At 48.6% G+C, this 19,873-nt stretch overlaps 2 protein-coding genes across 2 annotated transcripts; one reads left to right on the forward strand and one right to left on the reverse strand.

The window, feature by feature from the left end:
* Positions 1 to 13,578: 13,578 nt before the first annotated feature.
* On the reverse strand, positions 13,579 to 14,876 carry LOC147985594 (uncharacterized). Its single transcript, XM_087541654.1, has 3 exons — positions 14,406 to 14,876; positions 13,738 to 14,323; positions 13,579 to 13,646 (listed from the first exon to the last, which is right to left on the reverse strand). The coding sequence occupies exons 1-3, from the start codon at positions 14,874 to 14,876 to the stop codon at positions 13,579 to 13,581; spliced, it is 1,125 nt and encodes a 374-aa protein (XP_087397780.1).
* Positions 14,877 to 17,412: 2,536 nt separating this feature from the next.
* LOC125538032 (uncharacterized) lies at positions 17,413 to 18,459 on the forward strand. Its single transcript, XM_048701341.2, has one exon. The coding sequence runs from the start codon at positions 17,759 to 17,761 to the stop codon at positions 18,236 to 18,238; it is 480 nt and encodes a 159-aa protein (XP_048557298.1). The 5' UTR covers positions 17,413 to 17,758; the 3' UTR covers positions 18,239 to 18,459.
* The last annotated feature ends 1,414 nt before the right edge of the window (positions 18,460 to 19,873 follow it).

Raw genomic sequence — 19,873 nt, forward strand, 5'->3', positions numbered from 1 at the left:
CCTCATTCTCCTCTTGTTTCACCGGATCCGTCGAGCTCTTGTTCAGCTGCCGCTAGACCTCGTCGCCGGCGTCCATCCCGGCACCTCCAGCACCAACCACTAGCCCTACTCGATGCGCGCCAACACGCTCGTCCTACTGATGTTCGTGGGTGACCAAATGGTCGCCAGAACGCAACTCCGATGGGCCTCCGCCGTGTACTGTGGCTGCCGGTGGCTAAACGCCGATGCGCTAGCATGGCACCATTAACTCAGCTCCAAATGGCGCCCTATGTCCCTGACCAACGGGACCCACACCTAATTAATCATGGGCATAATTAACAGACTAGTTGAAGTAATCCTAATAGCCACTGACGGGCCATGCTACTGCAACGATTAGGTTTAACTCTAATAAAATTTGTTAGCAATTTGACCCACTGACCGCTAGGCCCCACCCTGACTAATTAAGTTAATTAGTTTAAATAAACTCTTTTAATATTGCCACTGCCTATGACATATGGGCCCCACGCCCCCATTTAAAAAAAAGAGTTAGAAAATTAATTAGAAAATATTAATTAATTAATTAGATAATTAATTAACTTAATTAAATCTGTTAAATTAATATAATGGCTTAATTAAACTAATAAACCTACTTAGTTAGTCTAAGACAATGACGAACGGGTCCCACACGTCAGCGACCCAGTCAACACCTCTGTTGACTGCTGATGTCATGCTGACGTCATGCTGACGTCAGCAAACACTGTTTTGGATAATGTTGACTTAAAATATTTAAATTAATCTTAAAAATGATTTAAATCTTTCAAAATTAATATAAAATAAACCGTACCTCGGATGAAAATATTTTCAACATGAAAGTTGCTCAGAACAACGAGACGATTTCGGATACGCAACCCGTTCGTCTGCCACATCCCCCTAACCTATCGAACTCGCAACTTTCCCCCTCCGGCTCCTCTGCCCGAAAACGCGAAACACCGGGGATACTTTCCCGGATGTCATCCCCCTTCACCGGTATCACCTACTACCGCGTTAGGGCACCTCTAACGCCGTTACTTGTCATGTCATGCATCACAATGCATTTGTTTGCATTATATTTATTGTTTCTTCCCCCTCTTCTCTCGCTAGACATCGAGACCGACGCCGCTGCTACCCAGTACGACTACGGTGTTGACGACCCCTCTCTCTTGCTAGAGCAACCAGGCAAGCCCCCCCTTTTGATCACCAGATATCGCCTACTCTTCTCTATACTGCTTGCATTAGAGTAGTGTAGCATGTTACTACTTTCCGTTATTCCTATCCTGATGCATAGCCTGTCCTTGCTACTACTGTTGTTACCTTTACCTGCTATCCTACATGCTTAGTTTAGGATGCTAGTATTCCATCTGTGGCCCTACATTCTTGTCCGTCTGCTGTGCTATACTATCGGGCCGTGATCACTCGGGAGGTGATCACGGGTATATACTATATACTTATACATGACACATGTGGTGACTAAAGTCGGGTCCGCTCGTTGAGTACCCGCAAGTGATTCTGATGAGGGGGCTGAAAGGACAGGTGGCTCCATCCCGGTAGAGGTGGGCCTGGGTTCCCGACGGCCCCCGACTGTTACTTTGAGGCGGAGCGACAGGGCAGGTTGAGACCACCTAGGAGAGAGGTGGGCCTGGCCCTGGTCGGCGTTCGCAAATACTTAACACGTTTAACGAGATCTTGGTATTTGATATGAGTCTGGCTACTGGCCTATACGCACTAACCATCTACACGGGGACAGTTATGGGCACTCGACGTCGTGGTATCAGCCGGAGCCTTCGTGACGCCAGCGACTGAGCGGCGCGCGCCGGGTTGGACCGCGTAACGTGACTTCCTTTGTAATGGAGGTTGCTAGGTCTGCTCTTCGGCCGCGTACGCAACGTGCAGGTGTGCTATGGGCGATGGGCCCAGACCCCTGTGCGCTTAGGTTTAGACTAGCGTGCTGGCCTCTCTGTTGTGCCTAGGTGGGGCTGCGACGTGTTGATCTTTCGCGGCCGGGCATGACCCAGAAAAGTGTGTCCGGCCAAATGAGATCGAGCGTGTTGGGTTATGTGGTGCACCCCTGCAGGGAAGTTAATCTATTCGAATAGCCGTGATCTTCGGTAACAGGACGACTTGGAGTTGTACCTTGACCTTATGACAACTAGAACCGGATACTTAATAAAACACACCCTTCCAAGTGCCAGATACAACCGGTGATCGCTCTCTCACAGGGCGACGAGGGGAGGATCATCGGTTAGGATTATGCTACGTGATGATACTTGGAGGACTTCAGTCTACTCTCTTCTACATGCTGCAAGACAGAGGCTGCCAGAAGCGTAGTCTTCGAAAGGACTAGCTATCCCCCTCTTATTCCGGCATTCTGAAGTTCAGTCCACATATGATAGCCTTATTCCAGTTGATACCAATGCATACATATGTAGTGTAGCTCCTTGCTTGCGAGTACTTTGGATGAGTACTCACGGTTGCTTTCTCCCTCTTTTCCCCCTATCCCTTCTACCTGGTTGTCGCAACCAGATGTTGGAGCCCAGGAGCCAGACGCCACCTTCGACGACGACTCCTACTACACCGGAGGTGCCTACTACTACGTGCTGCGCGCTGACGACGACCAGGAGTAGTTTAGGAGGATCCCAGGCAGGAGGCCTGCGCCTTTTTCGATCTATATCCCAGTTTGTGCTAGCCTTCTTAAGGCAAACTTGTTTAACTTATGTCTGTACTCAGATATTGTTGCTTCCGCTGACTCATCTATGATCGAGCTCTTGTATTCGAGCCCTCGAGGCCCCTGGCTTGTAATATGATGCTTGTATGACTTATTTGATTTGTAGAGTTGTGTTGTGATATCCTCCCATGGGTCCCTGATCTTGATCGTACACGTTTGCGTGTATGATTAGTGTACGGTCAAATCGGGGGCGTCACAAGTTGGTATCAGAGCCGACTGCCTGTTGGAATCCCCCTTCCACACTCCCTGGCCGAAGTTGAGTCTAGGCATTGCAAAAACTTTTACTAACATGGCTGTGTGCCTTACGGGCCCACGTCGCCATTGGGTGGTATTAGGATATTTTACTCCTCGTCTATACTCTGGGACTCTGAACTCTCTCCTATTCGGGTTTAATAAATTTACTAAAAATCTAACTTAGGTTCTCGAAAATACTTTCTCCCGGAGAACCCCCTTCAGTCCAGATGATCGCCGGCTGCACTGGAGGATTTCGAAGATACTCTCCGATATTCTGTCGAGACCTTGTGCCTGTTGCTTTTGCAATTCCCTTCTATTGATAAACCTCTATGGATAACCACGTACATGTGCCAGTCATATAATCATTCCTCATTGATCTTGTTATTACAAGATGCCCCAAAATTCTCTCTATTGTTCCGAGAATACTTTGTGTCTACTGCCTTGCATTTATTTGCCACATGAATACCACTATGGGTAAATTTCTAGCACTCACCGGATATTTGCTCATCCCCAGTTGGTTCATGTATTTCACAACAGTCTTCAAAATACTATTTGAACTTCCGAAAATCTTGAGTAGCCTATTACTCTTGAAGTTCTTACTTGCTTGCATTATGGTTAATCCCATAAGTCTATAATTTTATTGGCATCCCTTATCATTATCATTTTGAGTCCGTTGATTCAAAATGTTGTGAATGCTCGCCATCCTCAATCAGATCCAATGATTCATCCTTCCGGCTCACACGTCATTTTGGACATGAGTTGGTTATCGACCATTCAAATTGTCGTTGATTGTACCCCTAAGTCTATTCGACTGATCCATTCTTAATGAGAGCGTTGGCTTTTGATCCCTTGATTTGGAAATGATAATTCCTTTGTATTTAAGATTTGAAATACTCAGTTGTTTATATAATCTGATGCCCTTTCATTCCATCTTCCTCAGATAGAGAACCGATACTCGCATCAGCTCCATTGTAGACCGTAGGATCCCTTGTTGGATTATTATCCGGCAGTGTCCTTCCTATTCAATAATCTTGTGAGCCTTTCCATGGGTATATGATACCTTTGGTAAATTGTATCATCTGTTTTGCTAACCATGCTCTACTTTCGAGCTTGTGATATTTACTCTTGAAACTTGTGGTATATGTTTCTATGAAACCCCGATGGGTTGAACCTATACAACCTTCTCTAAAACCGTGTGAACTCGAAAGTTTTCACGAGTCATACACTTCTGGTATTTTGCCAGATGAAATTTCAACAATACAACTTCTTCAAAAGTGAGAAGTAAATGTAAGGTTATGCATTAAAGAAGTGGGAGTCGACCTTGAACTTTGTGTTCATGCCCATGGACACGATGTAGATCTTATCATTAAAGCTTCTCTTAAATTAATTACTCCCTTGGTATAAGTTCATATTATATCTGGGATCTGGCCTTTTGCAATCGTGGTTTCGACCATGTTCTCTTTTAGGTACCGTTTCTCGTGCAAGTTTAAGCACTTGTCTTCTGCAGAGCAATACCCCAGTCCAACCTCTCCTTTGATCTGTCGTCGAGTATTACCCCCTGGTATCTCAAGGATACCACAGGATACATAACTTCTTATGAGTTCTTCATCAACTAATATTCTTGCCGATTCCATTTTTCCAACGGGTTCTCAGTTGTTAGAACCCCTCAAGGACACCGACAACTGAATTGAGTCCGCACTACGATTCAACAACTCTCAGTAACCTTCATTACTTACGAGTCTGAACTCGATCACGTCATTCCAAGCCTACTCGGCTATATCATTATCGTGCCAAATTTTAACTGTGCTACCTGGTCCTTCTTCCCAGAGCACAAATTTCGACAGTGAGCTAATCTTGCGTCGATCTTCCTCGTCATATCACTTCTCCTTGAACAGCAAACTTGATTTCGAGTTTGTGTCCTACCCATGGTTCCAATAACTTTTCGCTTTCATCATTCCTTTGACTTGATGTCGTCATCGATCAATTACATCTTCTTGAAAACCTCTCGACAAATTTGTCGTGATCATTGTCAACAATTTGACTTCTTCCAAGTTGTGTGTCGAAATTCAGGATGAGAAGTACCATCCTTGCCCCTCGATGAATTGTGTTATCATCGACAACAATTCTTGCCTTCCCCCAACACAAACTTGTTCATATTTTGTGTTGCATCTTGATTTCCTTACTATCTAGCTTATGATATGTTCTACCTTGGAGTATCACCATCTGTTATGTCGTGGATGTTGTGAGAATTGCTCCACCTCTTAATAATTCTTGGTATAGTGATGCTTCTCGTCATCACCATTCTTTCTTGATCCTCGTGTTGATTCCAACCGGTGTACCAACAAGTGAACGGTGCTGTTTGGATTCTGACCTTCTAGCATCCCTATTGCTTTGAAGTTAATGGTCGGCCGTTCATTCTTAGACTATTGATTATTGAATCACCATTCTGACATTGGTCGTGCAGCCCAACCCATATTTCGGGCGCACCTTTCAACCAATGTTTAATTGTGTATGTTTTCCTCGAGCATGCTTCATTATATCATTTGATCTGACAAATGCTATCTCCTTATCCACATAATTGGGGAGATGCATCTCTTTGGATACCTCATTGAATTATCGCTGAGTCAATCAGTCACCTCCTCACCTCTCCTTGATTTAATGGTGAACCCTTGTTTGGAACTCGTTTCCATAGTTCATTTCCCTGAGAACCTTACAATGTCATCTCGACAATTTGTGTTGCACCTTTCTTCTCAGGCATCCTGAATCTGAGTTATCCTAACACCAATCAGATCTGAATCCTGGTCAGATATGATGGTTGGAACATATATCCAAGAGTTATAGCGTTGGTCTTATATGACCCGGTAAGGTGAGGTCATGCCTAGCACACCTGGTTGGAGGACCTATTGCAAGACTTATTCTATGAGTTGTTCCTGATGGATCCTTTGTGTATCCAAAGTTTGACCTTTGCTTAAAAACCTTGTCAATGCTATCTCGAAGCATGTATGTGGTACTCCGATCTTCAAAAGGAACATTTGAAGCACAATGCTGCATTTTCTTCATCAATTATCCTAACACCGTTGTTTGGGTAATGTCATGAAATTTCTCTCCTGTTACCAAAATGGTTTTTTACAATTATATCCTATCATGGATATCATGCTCTTCTTGTTCTTGGGAAGGATATACCCCTGAAATATGTGTTTAAACACATTTTCCTTCCCATTGATCTGTTTAACCTAATAATCACATTTTCCTTTCCATTGTTTTGTTTAGCCTTCTTGAGGTTTATATGATCTAAGCAGTAATATGTCACCGCTTTTATACGCACCTCAGTGTACAACTCTATCAGTAAGACCCTGTTACTATTGTTGTTGACATTCTGGTAACCACCGATGGACGAGAACCTTGCCTATTGGTCCACCTCGTTCAACGAGTAGGAAGATAGTTCTCTTTGCCCCTCGCCCTTGGTACCAACGTTGTTGCCGACATAATTGACAGGCTACCCTTTTGACATGCCTTGCTGTCATGACCGAGCAAGATGTCACCGCTCCTTCTACTTTTAACCCACATGGTGGACCCATAACCCACGGTTCCACAGGATCGGAACCTGACTCTCATGTACACCCCTGTTTCGAAGTTATCCCTTGCGCTTCGTTTCGTATGTAATTTGCGAGCCACATTCCTAGTGATCAATTCTGGTATCGGACGCAATACTTACTCTCGTTACTCTGAACCCTTTCTCACTCTGGTTCAGACTTCGAGCAACTATCTATCCGCTTGGAACCTCTTATTGTACCTTCGTACCTTACTCTCGATGTATTTCATACGTTCAGCTTGAGAGATAATCTTATACTCATTCATGGGTTAACCCCAGATTGTTTCCCTCAAAAGCATTCTGACATAGCTGAGCTGCCCCTTATCCTTTCGTAAGTACGACGGAGTTCCCGAAGAAATGATGACAAGTTTATCATGATGCATTGGAATAAAGAATTGAAGACATCAACGAAAGGGATTAACTTCTTCAAGAAGATCCATTAGAATATCGTAACAAGAACTTTCCCCCTTACTCCCCTATTAAATCTTGGGACGAGATTTCTTATAGAGGAGGAGAATTGTGACGCCCGGATAATTAAGCTACAGTAAACCTCTATTAACGATGCCATGTCACCACGATTACTATTGTTAACCTCATGATGCATCAGCTCCCGAAGTGATCACGTTCAAAATCGGGCAAACAATAAAAGTTGTTCAAATCAGAAACTAATTTGTTCATTAAATAACAAATATTCCAGAGACAATTCTAAAATTGAAACCAACATTATTGGAATTGGGTAAGTGACTCAAACATCCTCAAACAGTGACTAAAGACAATATTTATCGACCTTTTATTTAATCTAAAGTCAAATATGAAATTATGTTTTGCCCAAACTAGTTTTTGGTGCTAGGGTATACTGCACTGCTAATTATGAGCTAGGTCCCTTTTTTGTAGAAGTCCTTTTGTGGCCTAACTATTTGCAAAACAGAACATGAGAGAAAATAAAAACAAAAAAAGAAGTAAATAGAAAACAGAACAAACAAAAAAAGGGAAAAGAACCCCCCCCCCCCCCGCTGGGCCTCGGCCCAGCTGGCCACTGGGCAAGCCAGGCCGGCCCAGCCGGCGCCCCCATAACCCCCGAAACCCTAGCATGGACCGCACTACTCCCACTCCTCCCGTTCGATCCCATCCTCCCTCCTCGCGCCGCCAGGAGGAGACACAGAGAGGAGCGAGAACCCCCGCAGTCCCCCGCACGCGCCCTTGCCTCGGGCCACGTCACCGGCGCCCGACGCCCTCTCTCCCCTATGGCCGCGCTCCCCGCCCGCGTTGGCCGCACCGGCTCGCTGGCAACCGCCCATCGCCGCCTCTCCACGTCCAAGAGCTCTCCAGGGATCATCTTCATCGACCGCAACCACCGGACCTAGCCGGGATGCCGCACCATCGTCGCCTTCTTCGTTTCTCCCCCGACTGGATCCGCCATGGCTGACCGGCGATCTGCATCGCCCTGAACCGCTCCGGCTCCACCGAGTCCCCCACGAGCTTCAATGTGAGCTCCCACCTGCTTTCCCTCTCTCCCGCGTGAATCAACCACAGAGGCATCGTCCCCTGCGAGCCCCAAAGCTGTCGTCCGCCATGGCCGATGAATGCATCGCTGCCGTGCTCCCCACTGCGTTTCGTTGGTGTGCGCGAGCTCTAGGAGCTGTACAGATGTCGCCTGACCCTTTTCCTACCTCATTCTCCTCTTGTTTCACCGGATCCGTCGAGCTCTTGTTCAGCTGCCGCTAGACCTCGTCGCCGGCGTCCATCCCGGCACCTCCAGCACCAACCACTAGCCCTACTCGATGCGCGCCAACACGCTCGTCCTACTGATGTTCGTGGGTGACCAAATGGTCGCCAGAACGCAACTCCGGTGGGCCTCCGCCGTGTACTGTGGCTGCCGGCGGCTAAACGCCGATGCGCTAGCATGGCACCATTAACTCAGCTCCAAATGGCGCCCTGTGTCCCTGACCAACGGGACCCACACCTAATTAATCATGGGCATAATTAACAGACTAGTTAAAGTAATCCTAATAGCCACTGATGGGCCATGCTACTGCAACGATTAGGTTTAACTCTAATAAAATTTGTTAGCAATTTGACCCACTGACCACTAGGCCCCACCCTGACTAATTAAGTTAATTAGTTTAAATAAACTCTTTTAATATTGCCACTACCTATGACATATGGGCCCCACGCCCCCATTTAAAAAAAAGAGTTGGAAAATTAATTAGAAAATATTAATTAATTAATTAGATAATTAATTAACTTAATTAAATCTGTTAAATTAATATAATGGCTTAATTAAACTAATAAACCTACTTAGTTAGTCTAAGACAATGACGAACGGGTCCCACACGTCAGCGACCCAGTCAACACCTTTGTTGACTGCTGATGTCATGCTGACGTCAGCAAACACTGTTTTGGATAATGTTGACTTAAAATATTTAAATTAATCTTAAAAATGATTTAAATCTTTTAAAATTAATACAAAATGAACCGTACCTCGGATGAAAATATTTTCAACATGAAAGTTGCTCGGAACGACGAGACGATTTCGGATACGCAACCCGTTCGTCTACCACACCCTCCTAACCTATCGAACTCGCAACTTTCCCCCTCCGGCTCCTCTGCCCGAAAACGCGAAACACCGGGGATACTTTCCCGGATGTCATCCCCCTTCACCGGTATCACCTACTACCGCGTTAGGGCACCTCTAACGCCGTTACTTGTCATGTCATGCATCACAATGCATTTGTTTGCATTATATTTATTGTTTCTTCCCCCTCTTCTCTCGCTAGACATCGAGACCGACGCCGCTGCTACCCAGTACGACTACGGTGTTGACGACCCCTCTCTCTTGCCAGAGCAACCAGGCAAGCCCCCCCCCCCCTTTTGATCACCAGATATCGTCCTACTCTTCTCTATACTGCTTGCATTAGAGTAGTGTAGCATGTTACTGCTTTCCGTTATTCCTATCCTGATGCATAGCCTGTCCTTGCTACTACTGTTGTTACCTTTACCTGCTATCCTACATGCTTAGTTTAGGATGCTAGTATTCCATCTGTGGCCCTACATTCTTGTCCGTCTGCTGTGCTATACTATCGGGCCGTGATCACTCGGGAGGTGATCACGGGTATATACTATATACTTATACATGACACATGTGGTGACTAAAGTCGGGTCCGCTCGTTGAGTACCCGCAAGTGATTCTGATGAGGGGGCTGAAAGGACAGGTGGCTCCATCCCGGTAGAGGTGGGCCTAGGTTCCCGACGGCCCCCGACTGTTACTTTGAGTCGGAGCGACAGGGCAGGTTGAGACCATCTAGGAGAGAGGTGGGCCTGGCCCTGGTCGGCGTTCGCAAATACTTAACACGTTTAACGAGATCTTGGTATTTGATATGAGTCTGGCTACTGGCCTATACGCACTAACCATCTACGCGGGGACAGTTATGGGCACTCGACGTCGTGGTATCAGCCGGAGCCTTCGTGACGCCAGCGACTGAGCGGCGCGCGCCGGGTTGGACCGCGTAACGTGACTTCCTTTGTAATGGAGGTTGCTAGGTCTGCTCTCCGGCCGTGTACGCAACGTGCAGGTGTGCTATGGGCGATGGGCCCAGACCCCTGTGCGCTTAGGTTTAGACCAGCGTGCTGGCCTCTCTGTTGTGCCTAGGTGGGGCTGCGACGTGTTGATCTTTCGCGGCCGGGCATGACCCAGAAAAGTGTGTCCGGCCAAATGAGATCGAGCGTGTTGGGTTATGTGGTGCACCCCTGCAGGGAAGTTAATCTATTCGAATAGCCGTGATCTTCGGTAACAGGACGACTTGGAGTTGTACCTTGACCTTATGACAACTAGAACCGGATACTTAATAAAACACACCCTTCCAAGTGCCAGATACAACCGGTGATCGCTCTCTCACAGGGCGACGAGGGGAGGATCATCGGTTAGGATTATGCTACGTGATGATACTTGGAGGACTTCAGTCTACTCTCTTCTACATGCTGCAAGACAGAGGCTGCCAGAAGCGTAGTCTTCGAAAGGACTAGCTATCCCCCTCTTATTCCGGCATTCTGCAGTTCAGTCCACATATGATAGCCTTATTCCAGTTGATACCAATGCATACATATGTAGTGTAGCTCCTTGCTTGCGAGTACTTTGGATGAGTACTCACGGTTGCTTTCTCCCTCTTTTCCCCCTATCCCTTCTACCTGGTTGTCGCAACCAGATGTTGGAGCCCAGGAGCCAGACGCCACCTTCGACGACGACTCCTACTACACCGGAGGTGCCTACTACTACGTGCTGCCCGCTGACGACGACCAGGAGTAGTTTAGGAGGATCCCAGGCAGGAGGCCTGCGCCTTTTTCGATCTGTATCCCAGTTTGTGCTAGCCTTCTTAAGGCAAACTTGTTTAACTTATGTCTGTACTCAGATATTGTTGCTTCCGCTGACTCGTCTATGATCGAGCTCTTGTATTCGTGCCCTCGAGGCCCCTGGCTTGTAATATGATGCTTGTATGACTTATTTGATTTGTAGAGTTGTGTTGTGATATCTTCCGGTGGGTCCGTGATCTTGATCGTACACGTTTGCGTGTATGATTAGTGTACGGTCAAATCGGGGGCGTCACAACGCCCGGGCATGCCCACCATGTCGGATCCGGCCCACGTGGCCCACCCGACCCCGCATAAATTTCTTCCCATCCGCTCGCCGGACCAAATCCTAGCCACTTCACTTCCCTTCCCTCCGCCACCCAAGCTCGTCTCCGGCTCCTTCCAACCTTCTCCGGCATGGTGGGAAGCGAATCCGAGTCCTTTACCTCCAGATCCGTTGACCCCGAGCTTATCCTGCGCGTCCCCGAGGAGGAGATGGTTGTCCGGCTTGCGCTCCGCCGCGCCCGGGGAGGAGACCCGTGGACGGCTGCACTCGGACTCCATCCGTCGGGAATCCATTGTGTCCGTCCAAATGGGGCATGGATCCGGCGCTAGGCCGGCCATAGCTACGTCACCGGAGGCCGTGCGGTCCGTCTGCCGTTTGAACGTGTTGGCGGACGCGCAACCCCTCCGGTAGCGCGCCGAGCATCGGGACGCACCATAGACCTCGTCCGATGAGGCCATGGCACGGTGTGCCCGCCGTGCAAGGCACCGGGCACGGGAGGCGGCGGACGTCGGCGAGGTGGAGTCGCATTCTCCGACGCCTCGTATGGCGCATCAGTCCGGGCGCCGCAACCACGTCATGGTGGACGTCGGCGGCTCGTCTCCGGACGGATCCATCATTGATCTGGCGTCCACCGGTACTGTTCGGGTTCCGGTCTCTGACGAGGAAGAGTAGGGCATGAGAGATGGCGGGGCCTTGAGTCTTGTGAGCCAGCTCGTGTCCCATGACCTACCCTACCTTGCCGGTGACTGGCCCAACATTCCAAGGAGCGCAGCCGGCCGTTGGATATGGCCAAAGCGGAGCCGGGCGAGCGGGGAGCGGAACCGGACGAGCTCCGCGTAGATTAGGTTTCACGTTGCATGTAATAATATGAATTTGAGGTTTCTAATCTGGGGTATCCCGATGTGGAATGCATTTTTTGAAGGGCATCGATCATTGTTCGCGGACGCGCCCAAGTATGACTGTAGATGCTCTACCTCACTCGAGCAAGACAATGCGAAAATAACTCGTGGGGTGTGTGTGTGTGTGGGGGGGGGGGGGGGGGGGGGGGGTCTACTAGAGATTTTATGCCATTAACCAAACACGCCCCTAAAGACAGGGATCTTTGAACGGAGGACAATATTGAGTCTTGCAAGCTACAATCTGAAGCAACGAGTTCAACGCTGCCTTGCAAGCTACAATCTGAAGAGCCTGACTCGTGGCGATCGGCCGGTACAATTGCACCGGCTAACTTTCGTTCCCTCCAGCTCAAGGAACAGAACCAGGCAGGAAAGAAGCGCACACCTGGGTACACGAGGCGTGCCCATGACGGCGGGAGCGCGGATCGCAACCTGTGCCGCCGCCGGGCGACACGGGCACCTGCTGCTCCGCTCGCTGAGGAGCGATGAGAAGGGTGTGAAGTGTGAAGTGCCCTGCTCAGCCCGATGATTCAGGGGAGGGGAAGCAGCGCACGCCGCCATGCCGGGCGCGAAGGGAGCCCGCCGCGTCGCCGTCCGACGAAAGGTGAAAGACCGACAGCACGAATATACACGAGGCAGGGGCGTCACGTACGTACGACACGCAGGTGCCGCGAGCGCGCGCAGCCCTCGCCAAGCGTACGAGCAAGAGCCGGCAGCCAAGCAAAGCTCGTTGTGCGACCTTCGTTTGCGTGGACCAGCGCTCGGGTTCTTCTGGTGCACGTACTATAATTCTACCCTGCTATCTTACTCCACACCCAGTCATCCACCAGCTACCATCAAATCAAGCAGTGAATTAGGAGTACTTCCTTTTCCTTTTGTTTTGTTTTGCGGGGGAGTACTTGCTTTTCCTTGATCACTACTAGAGGATACAACAGTGGCGGGAGGTCCCTCTCCGCGTCCTGCACGGCAGCTACTGGCGATTCGTGGCAAGCCTCCTTGTCGTTATCTTCTTTCCCACTCTGTCTGCCCGGTTTCACTCCACCTAACTGTTGCCGCGGGCCTCCTTGGGCCGTTCCTTGTCCAGGCGCACAAGGCCTGGCAAACGGACCGCCTTAGAACATTACTAGTACAATTCTCAAACTCTCAAATCCTTAAAAGCAGTTTTAAGAGTTGAAAAGTATCACTTTTTGACACTTTTAAGGGTTAAAAAACAGGGACAAATACTAGAACCCTCAAATCCAACCCTTAAACTGCTTTAAGGATTGGATTTGAGGGTTCTAGTCTTTGCCTCAACCCCAATTTTTAAATCTATCATTTGACATCTCACAATTTATGACAACAAAAACACAATCAACTTCCAAACAAACTACTAAATGACAATCATTGATGTCATTTGACATCTCACAATTTATGACAACAAGAACACAATCAACTTCCAAACAAACTACCAAATGACAATCATTGATGCATGGTTTAATAGTTTACATCACAAAATCATCATCTTCCTCCTCTCATCGGCACCATCACCAAAAAGTTGCACCTCGACGCCATCTCCTAGACCACATGCAGGCTCCATCAAGCATCTCCATGGGCACTGGTGGAGTCGTACACACCGCCATGCCACAACTACTCATCGGAGTGTCACCTCGAAAAGTAGAGGACGCAACACGGAACATTCTCTTCCTCTCCGCGATGTCCTCCTTGTAGTCCTTCCACCATTGCAATTGGTCTTGATCCATGTCCTTTTTGGACATCATCATGTGCTCTTTCTCTTCTACCATGAGTTCTTTCCATACCTTTGCCTCTTTGAGCTTGATCATCCTCTTCTCCAACTCGGCCTTGCGCTTTGCTTCTTCACGCTTTGCTTCAACTTGTGCAAGCTTGACCTCTTTCTTCTTCTCGGTGATAAGAAGCTTCGTCTCCAATGTCTTCGTTGTCAATTCCTCTCTTGCCTTCATCATGTGGTCCATCTTCTCCCTTAGGCTTGACGCCTCTTCTTCCATCTTCACCCTTAGCTTGCCCTTCTTGGTTCCCTCGGGCTTGCCCAAGTTCCTCTCCTCCTCATCTTCACTATCACCCATCCTAAGCATTGCCGACTTCTTGGGTGCGGTCTCTTGATCCCTCAAGTTCCACTTGTCAAAGGTTTGACGAATTGTCCAAGCATGCTTAAATGGGAATGGCTTGCCCTTGGAAGCGGCCATCTCCTTGTACCTCATGCCGGCAATTGTCTCCTATCAACCACACATAAATCACATAAGAACCCACCAATATCATAGTACACACACATATTTAAAATAGTGAAGATGTACTCACATAGTCACTCTCCACGGTTCCACTAGGTGGTGCATCCCTCACTTGGTCCATGACCGCACTCCAACGAGCACAAGCGGGCTTCATCAACTCCCACCGGCCTTGAAGCGACCGGTAAGTGCGAGAGATGAACCCACTATTCTTCGGCTTGATCCTACAATAGGTGTCCTCGATCCTTTGCCAATACCGTTTACCGGTTTGATCGGTGCCGGTGGTTGCATCCATTCCCACAGCTGCCCAAGCACGAACCAAGAGGATATCTTCCGCCTCGGTGTAGTTTGTCGACCGCGCGTGTGGGCGGGAAACGGCGGTGAATGCCTCCTCCCCTATCTCGGCCACCTCCTCCTCGTCATCACCTTCATCCTCCTCATCTTCCTCTAAGTCGTCACCAACCCTAAAGGGTTCGAGAGGCGGAGCCCCGAGGTCCACCTCCGCGTTTTGGAGGAGGTCCATGAACGAGGATGGGGTTGCCATTTTCTCGAACACCTCGTGCGCGGCAGGAGGAGGTTCGGCCACGGCGACGAAAGGAGCAGGGGAGGCGGCGGGGGCGGGCGAGGCGGGCGCGGCGGTGGCGGGGCCCTCCATGGCCGGCGCGGCAGGATGCGGCGGGAGGCGGCGGGAGGGGGAGGCCGGAAGGAGGAGGAAGTTTCCTCCCGCGCGAGGAAGGAGGAGGAGTGCGGGTTGGGGGGAGATTTCCCTCTCAACCCCTACTTCTACAGGTTGCAAACTGGTTTGAGGGTTGGACCTCTAATTTTTTTTACGGGTTTGAGGATTTAGAGGTTCTAGTCTACGGTGTTTTTTCGGCGAAAACTGTAAAAAAAAGGCGGTTATTTTTAGGGGTTTGAGGGTTTGAGGGCTCTACTAGACTTGCTCTTACGCCATCGAAACGGCACTTGTGTCCGCGCATGCGGCATAAGAGCGTCTCAAACACCCCTCAAAAAGAAAAGAAAAAAGAGCACCTCAAACAGCTGCCAATTCTCAAAAAAAAACTCCAGCAGCTAAAAAAAATCAGTCGAAACAGAATTTAGAGTACAAAAAATATTTTTTAGGGCACTAAAAAAATGGTCTTTTAACATCTGCCTTAAGACAGAGCACTCATCCACACATTGTTTTTCAAACGAACCTCCAAACTAGTTGATCACATTGCATACTCCAATACATTCAGACAGTGTTGTGCATCTGGACATGGCCTATTGATTACTTCCAAACATTCAAATTTTTGAACATGCAACGATCTAAACATCCAGACATGCATACTTAAACATAGTATTCCTACAGACACACTACACCTCTACACACATACTACTTATCATTTGTCAGGCTGTGTGTCGACAGTGTTGCAAAGCGCCATGGTCTCCTCCTCAGAGGTATTGAACTCCTCAATCTCATCCTCGGACTCAGCCTTGAACCACTCCGCTTCTGCCTGCACGAGGTGCGGAATTTCCACGGTGGCCTTTGCCATCACCGCCTCATCGCTCTCCCGGGTGTCCTGCTACTCCAGGATGGTGCGGGTGTCCCTCTTCACCGCACATGATACAATATTCATTGGTGAACCGATGAACTCCGTCGCCTCACGGGATTCGATTTCCGGGAAGTTCATCTCGCTCCGCGTCCGGCCGAACCACCAACACATGACGTCGAACGCGGACGGGGCGATATCCGTTGTGTCAAAGGTACCAAGCCAGTGGCGTTGGTCGTCGCACTGTAGCTCGGCGACCGTAGCGGCCAAAGTCTCGTAGTCGGATGACACGAATGTCTTGCTCTTCAACGTGCGTGTGGATGACATCCTCGGCGGTGGGGTGGCGGAATCTGGCGGATTCAGTGGCAGGCGGTGCAACGGTGGCAGAATCGCCCAGATTTGGCCGCGCGACAATGGTGGAGGTGGTGGACAAATAGGGCACTGCGGGGGGCGATTGGGTCGATGTGGCAGTGCGACGACGACAGGGGATGGTGGATCCGGCGTCCGCGCGGTGCGGCGGTCATGGAATCAGTCAATTCTAGATGGATTTGGTAGCGGCTGCGGCACGGGAGGGGGAGCGACGGGCGCGCGGTTGCGGCGGGAAATCACTGGGGGCGGTTGGCTACTTTTTTTTTTCGTCTAGCGGGAGCAGGGTTGTTGTCGTCTATTTGCAGTACATATGGTTGTATTTGGGGCTGAGCAAAAATTTTGGAGCAAATTTTATAAATAGGGAGGCTGTTGGAGGGCCGTTTTTAGCTCAAAATACCCTAAAACAGTTACACTCTATTACAGGGCAGCTTAATACTTAATGAAAAGGACATAAGGCTATATGTTTGCTTGTCCCTACATATTCCGCCTTTCTTCGTTCTAATTTTCCCTCCTATCTCTAATTTTTTGGGTCGGTTTTTCCCTAAAAACCAGCTCAAGTATCTCACTTGTTATCGACTTCTAAAATAAAATTTTGCTTTGTTTGATAAGTCAAATTAGTACATATGTATGTAATAAATGTTTATCAAATAAAATCCGTTTTTACACTATCAAAATAATATAAGAAGATAAATCAGAGACTTACCTAGTACTCCCTCCAATAGGAAAAAAATGTCTCAACTGTAAACTAAGGTTGAACCTCAGCTTTGAACTACGGTTGGTTCAAACCTTAGTTCAAAGCTGAGACACTTTTTTCCGATCGGAGGGAATATTATATCTATGCCACAATTTAAAAGTGTGGACTATGTTTTATGAAATAAAAATTTGATTGAGTTATCAGAAAAAGAAAGAAAAGAAATTTGATTGCTCGGGTCGGGTGGATCTTTCGTCCCTCCTTCCTTCGTCCCATCAGTAATGTCGGGTCAGAGTCTCGAAGTTAATGGGGCTAGACGAACACTGACTGCTCGGTGGCCCCCGCAAAAGATCAAATCTACCGGAGGTATCTACCGATTGGCCGTGGTGCATCCAGCCCGCGCAGCGCTGCCGCCAGCCTCAGAAACGCAAACCGCGCCACGCAGCCGCAGCCGCGCACACACACATTTACGCCCGCGCGCGCCTCACAGTTACTTCACCTACTGCTTCCACGGCTCCGGCCTCCGGCCACGTCGCGAAGGCAAGGGCAGCCACATATATGGCGGAATGCGCCGCAGCGGCAGGCCACGCTCACCTCGCAGCCACCATAGGCGAGCCCCTTCCATCTCCTTCCCCTGCTCCCCCTAACGTGTCCGCCTCTTCCCCCAACCGTCCCCCACCTCCCCCCATCTTTTAATCTCCCCCCGCCCCCGGCCTCGTTATATTGGGGTCAGCAAGGCAGCAGACGACCGGTGTTTGCCAAGGGATCAAGAATCATTGCTGTTCTAGCTAGCTTCCATTGGCCTGGGTAATTAGTGTGTGTTGCTTGATCTGCTGCATGGCATACTCCGGCGACGTCGAGGAGGTGCCGGAGCACGGAGCGGCTCACCCGGCCGAGGCATGCACGGGCGGCTTGGCGGAGGAAAGCCGGCCGGTCGCGGCCGACGCTACGTCCTCCGATCACCGTGCGGCGGTGGCGGCGCAAGATCAAGCTGGAAGAATATCCACGTCCAAGGAGAAGCGGGAGGCGGGGAAGCTGCTGCAGCCAGCGGACAAGGAGGAGGAAGGGGAGACCGCGCGGGAAAGGCTGAAGCGGCACAGGCGGGAGATGGCGGGGAGGGTGTGGGTGCCGGAGATGTGGGGGCAGGAGAAGCTGCTCAAGGACTGGATGGACTGCTCCGCCTTCGACCGCCCGCTCGTGCCGGCCGGCTTGCTCACTGCGCGCCGGGCGCTCGTCGCCGAGTCCTGCGCGCGCCGCCCGGCCCCGGCACCACCTGCCAGCTCCAGCCCTCTCCGGGTGCAAGACGGCTGCTCCTGAGCTACTGCTTCACCTCTACATCTACATGCACATATGCCTAGCTTCTTCTTGCTCAAATAAGATACTGTCCTTCTTGTTTCCGAGTTATGAAGGTCGATCTTTTTGTGGTTTAATGGTGATGATGTGAAGATTACATTTACATTTCAGCTTATTTAGCTTATATATACTGCCAATAATTCAGAAACGATACGGTTGATGCAAAATTTTAGCTAGTGATGATCGATCGAGGAGCGTTGTTCTCCAAGTCTCTGTAGATAGATGTGTATGTTGTGCTTGATGATGTTGCTAGTATTGTTAAGAGCCATATCATATGTAGTACTAGCTACCACCTTTGATTAGACAGTTGGGTGAAAATAATAATATCTATGGACTTTAACGAGTCAATACGATTGGGTTGCAGGTATAGATCGCCATAAAGCTCAGGATCGAATTAATTTGTGCTCGTTGTTTCGTCCAGGTGAACCTTTTCAAACACTAGTGACGTGGTTTCATGCCATTCTTTCGTTTCTTCTTCTCCTTTTGAGGAACAGATTCTCGCCTCTTTCGTTGGTTGTAAGTGGCCACTGCTCGTTTGGCATTAACCACGTGACCTAGATAGTGCATGTTACGCGCATACCCTTGCTAGTACCTAGTAGCTCAAAAGCATATGTAATTCGAAACTACTCTGCGGCCGGCCGGCACTATGTGCCCGATTTGCAGGCGACACTTCATCCAGGGGCTCTGGTCTTAAACACACTTGGTTCAAACCGTACAGGAATCTTTGCTAGCCAATTGCTGCTTCTAGAAGTTTCATATATATGGGCGTGCGTGGTCAGTTTGATATGATCGTGGAGTAAGGTGTGCCACGTACTGAATCGGCCTGTAGGACTCCTGTTAGCCTGCTACTGCATCATGCGTGTGCTTCGTTTAGAATTTAAGTGCAGAAATCTACACAGTAATTACCAACCACTTATTTAGATGACTCTGAACATATACGTATGCAACCACACATTGTGACTGCCCAGCCATCCTTATTCGAATAGAGATAATCACAGCCCTGCTGAATTCATCCCAGATTTACCGGCCCTATTGTAAGCAAATTAAACTATACTGTATGTGTTTGCTTTGAACTTCGGACTAGATATAGATAGTTAACTTCTACTCCTTGTGTACCGAAATAGTTGTCGCTGGAGTAGCTGAACACTCAGAGGGAGTATGATGTAGAACAATGCAACAACTCTTCTGCAAACCTAACCAAGCTTTTATTCATGGAAATAAAAATAATTAATGGGGTGCATAACAAGGAATGATGTTTGTACGATGTTCTGTTTGCCGGCCATTTTTTTAAATGTGCATGGTTGTGTTGGTTGTGTGCAATCTAGTCATGCCAAGATGGCAAGATCAGTTCTGAATTCGTTTTGATAGTATTCGCTTGATGCGACACTATAAGTCAATAAAATCACTCTGTCGAACAAAAAACAAGGAACGCTGCATTGTATTTCATAGTATTTGTCTTACTGAGGGTTAGTATTTTTCATATATGCGTACAAGTTTGCACATGAAATTCCAGTACTATACTTCTTTTCTTTCTTTACTTTTTCAGCTTGACTTTTCAACGCCTTTGAGGTATTATTAATTCCATAATTTTACATTAAT

Source organism: Triticum urartu, chromosome 2A (assembly GCF_056163025.1).
Source record: "Triticum urartu cultivar PI428250 chromosome 2A, HENAU_Tu73, whole genome shotgun sequence".
NCBI lineage: Eukaryota > Viridiplantae > Streptophyta > Magnoliopsida > Poales > Poaceae > Triticum > Triticum urartu.

Coding starts and splice junctions, on each gene's coding strand:
- LOC147985594 (XM_087541654.1), bottom strand. CDS start 14,876: ATGGCAACCCCATCCTCGTTCATGGACCTCCTCCAAAACGCGGAGGTG. Junction 14,324..14,405: donor GAACCGTGGAGAGTGACTAT/GTGAGTACATCT, acceptor TGTGGTTGATAG/GAGACAATTGCCGGCATGAG. Junction 13,647..13,737: donor TGCGTCCTCTACTTTTCGAG/GTGACACTCCGA, acceptor CATGTGGTCTAG/GAGATGGCGTCGAGGTGCAA.
- LOC125538032 (XM_048701341.2), top strand. CDS start 17,759: ATGGCATACTCCGGCGACGTCGAGGAGGTGCCGGAGCACGGAGCGGCT.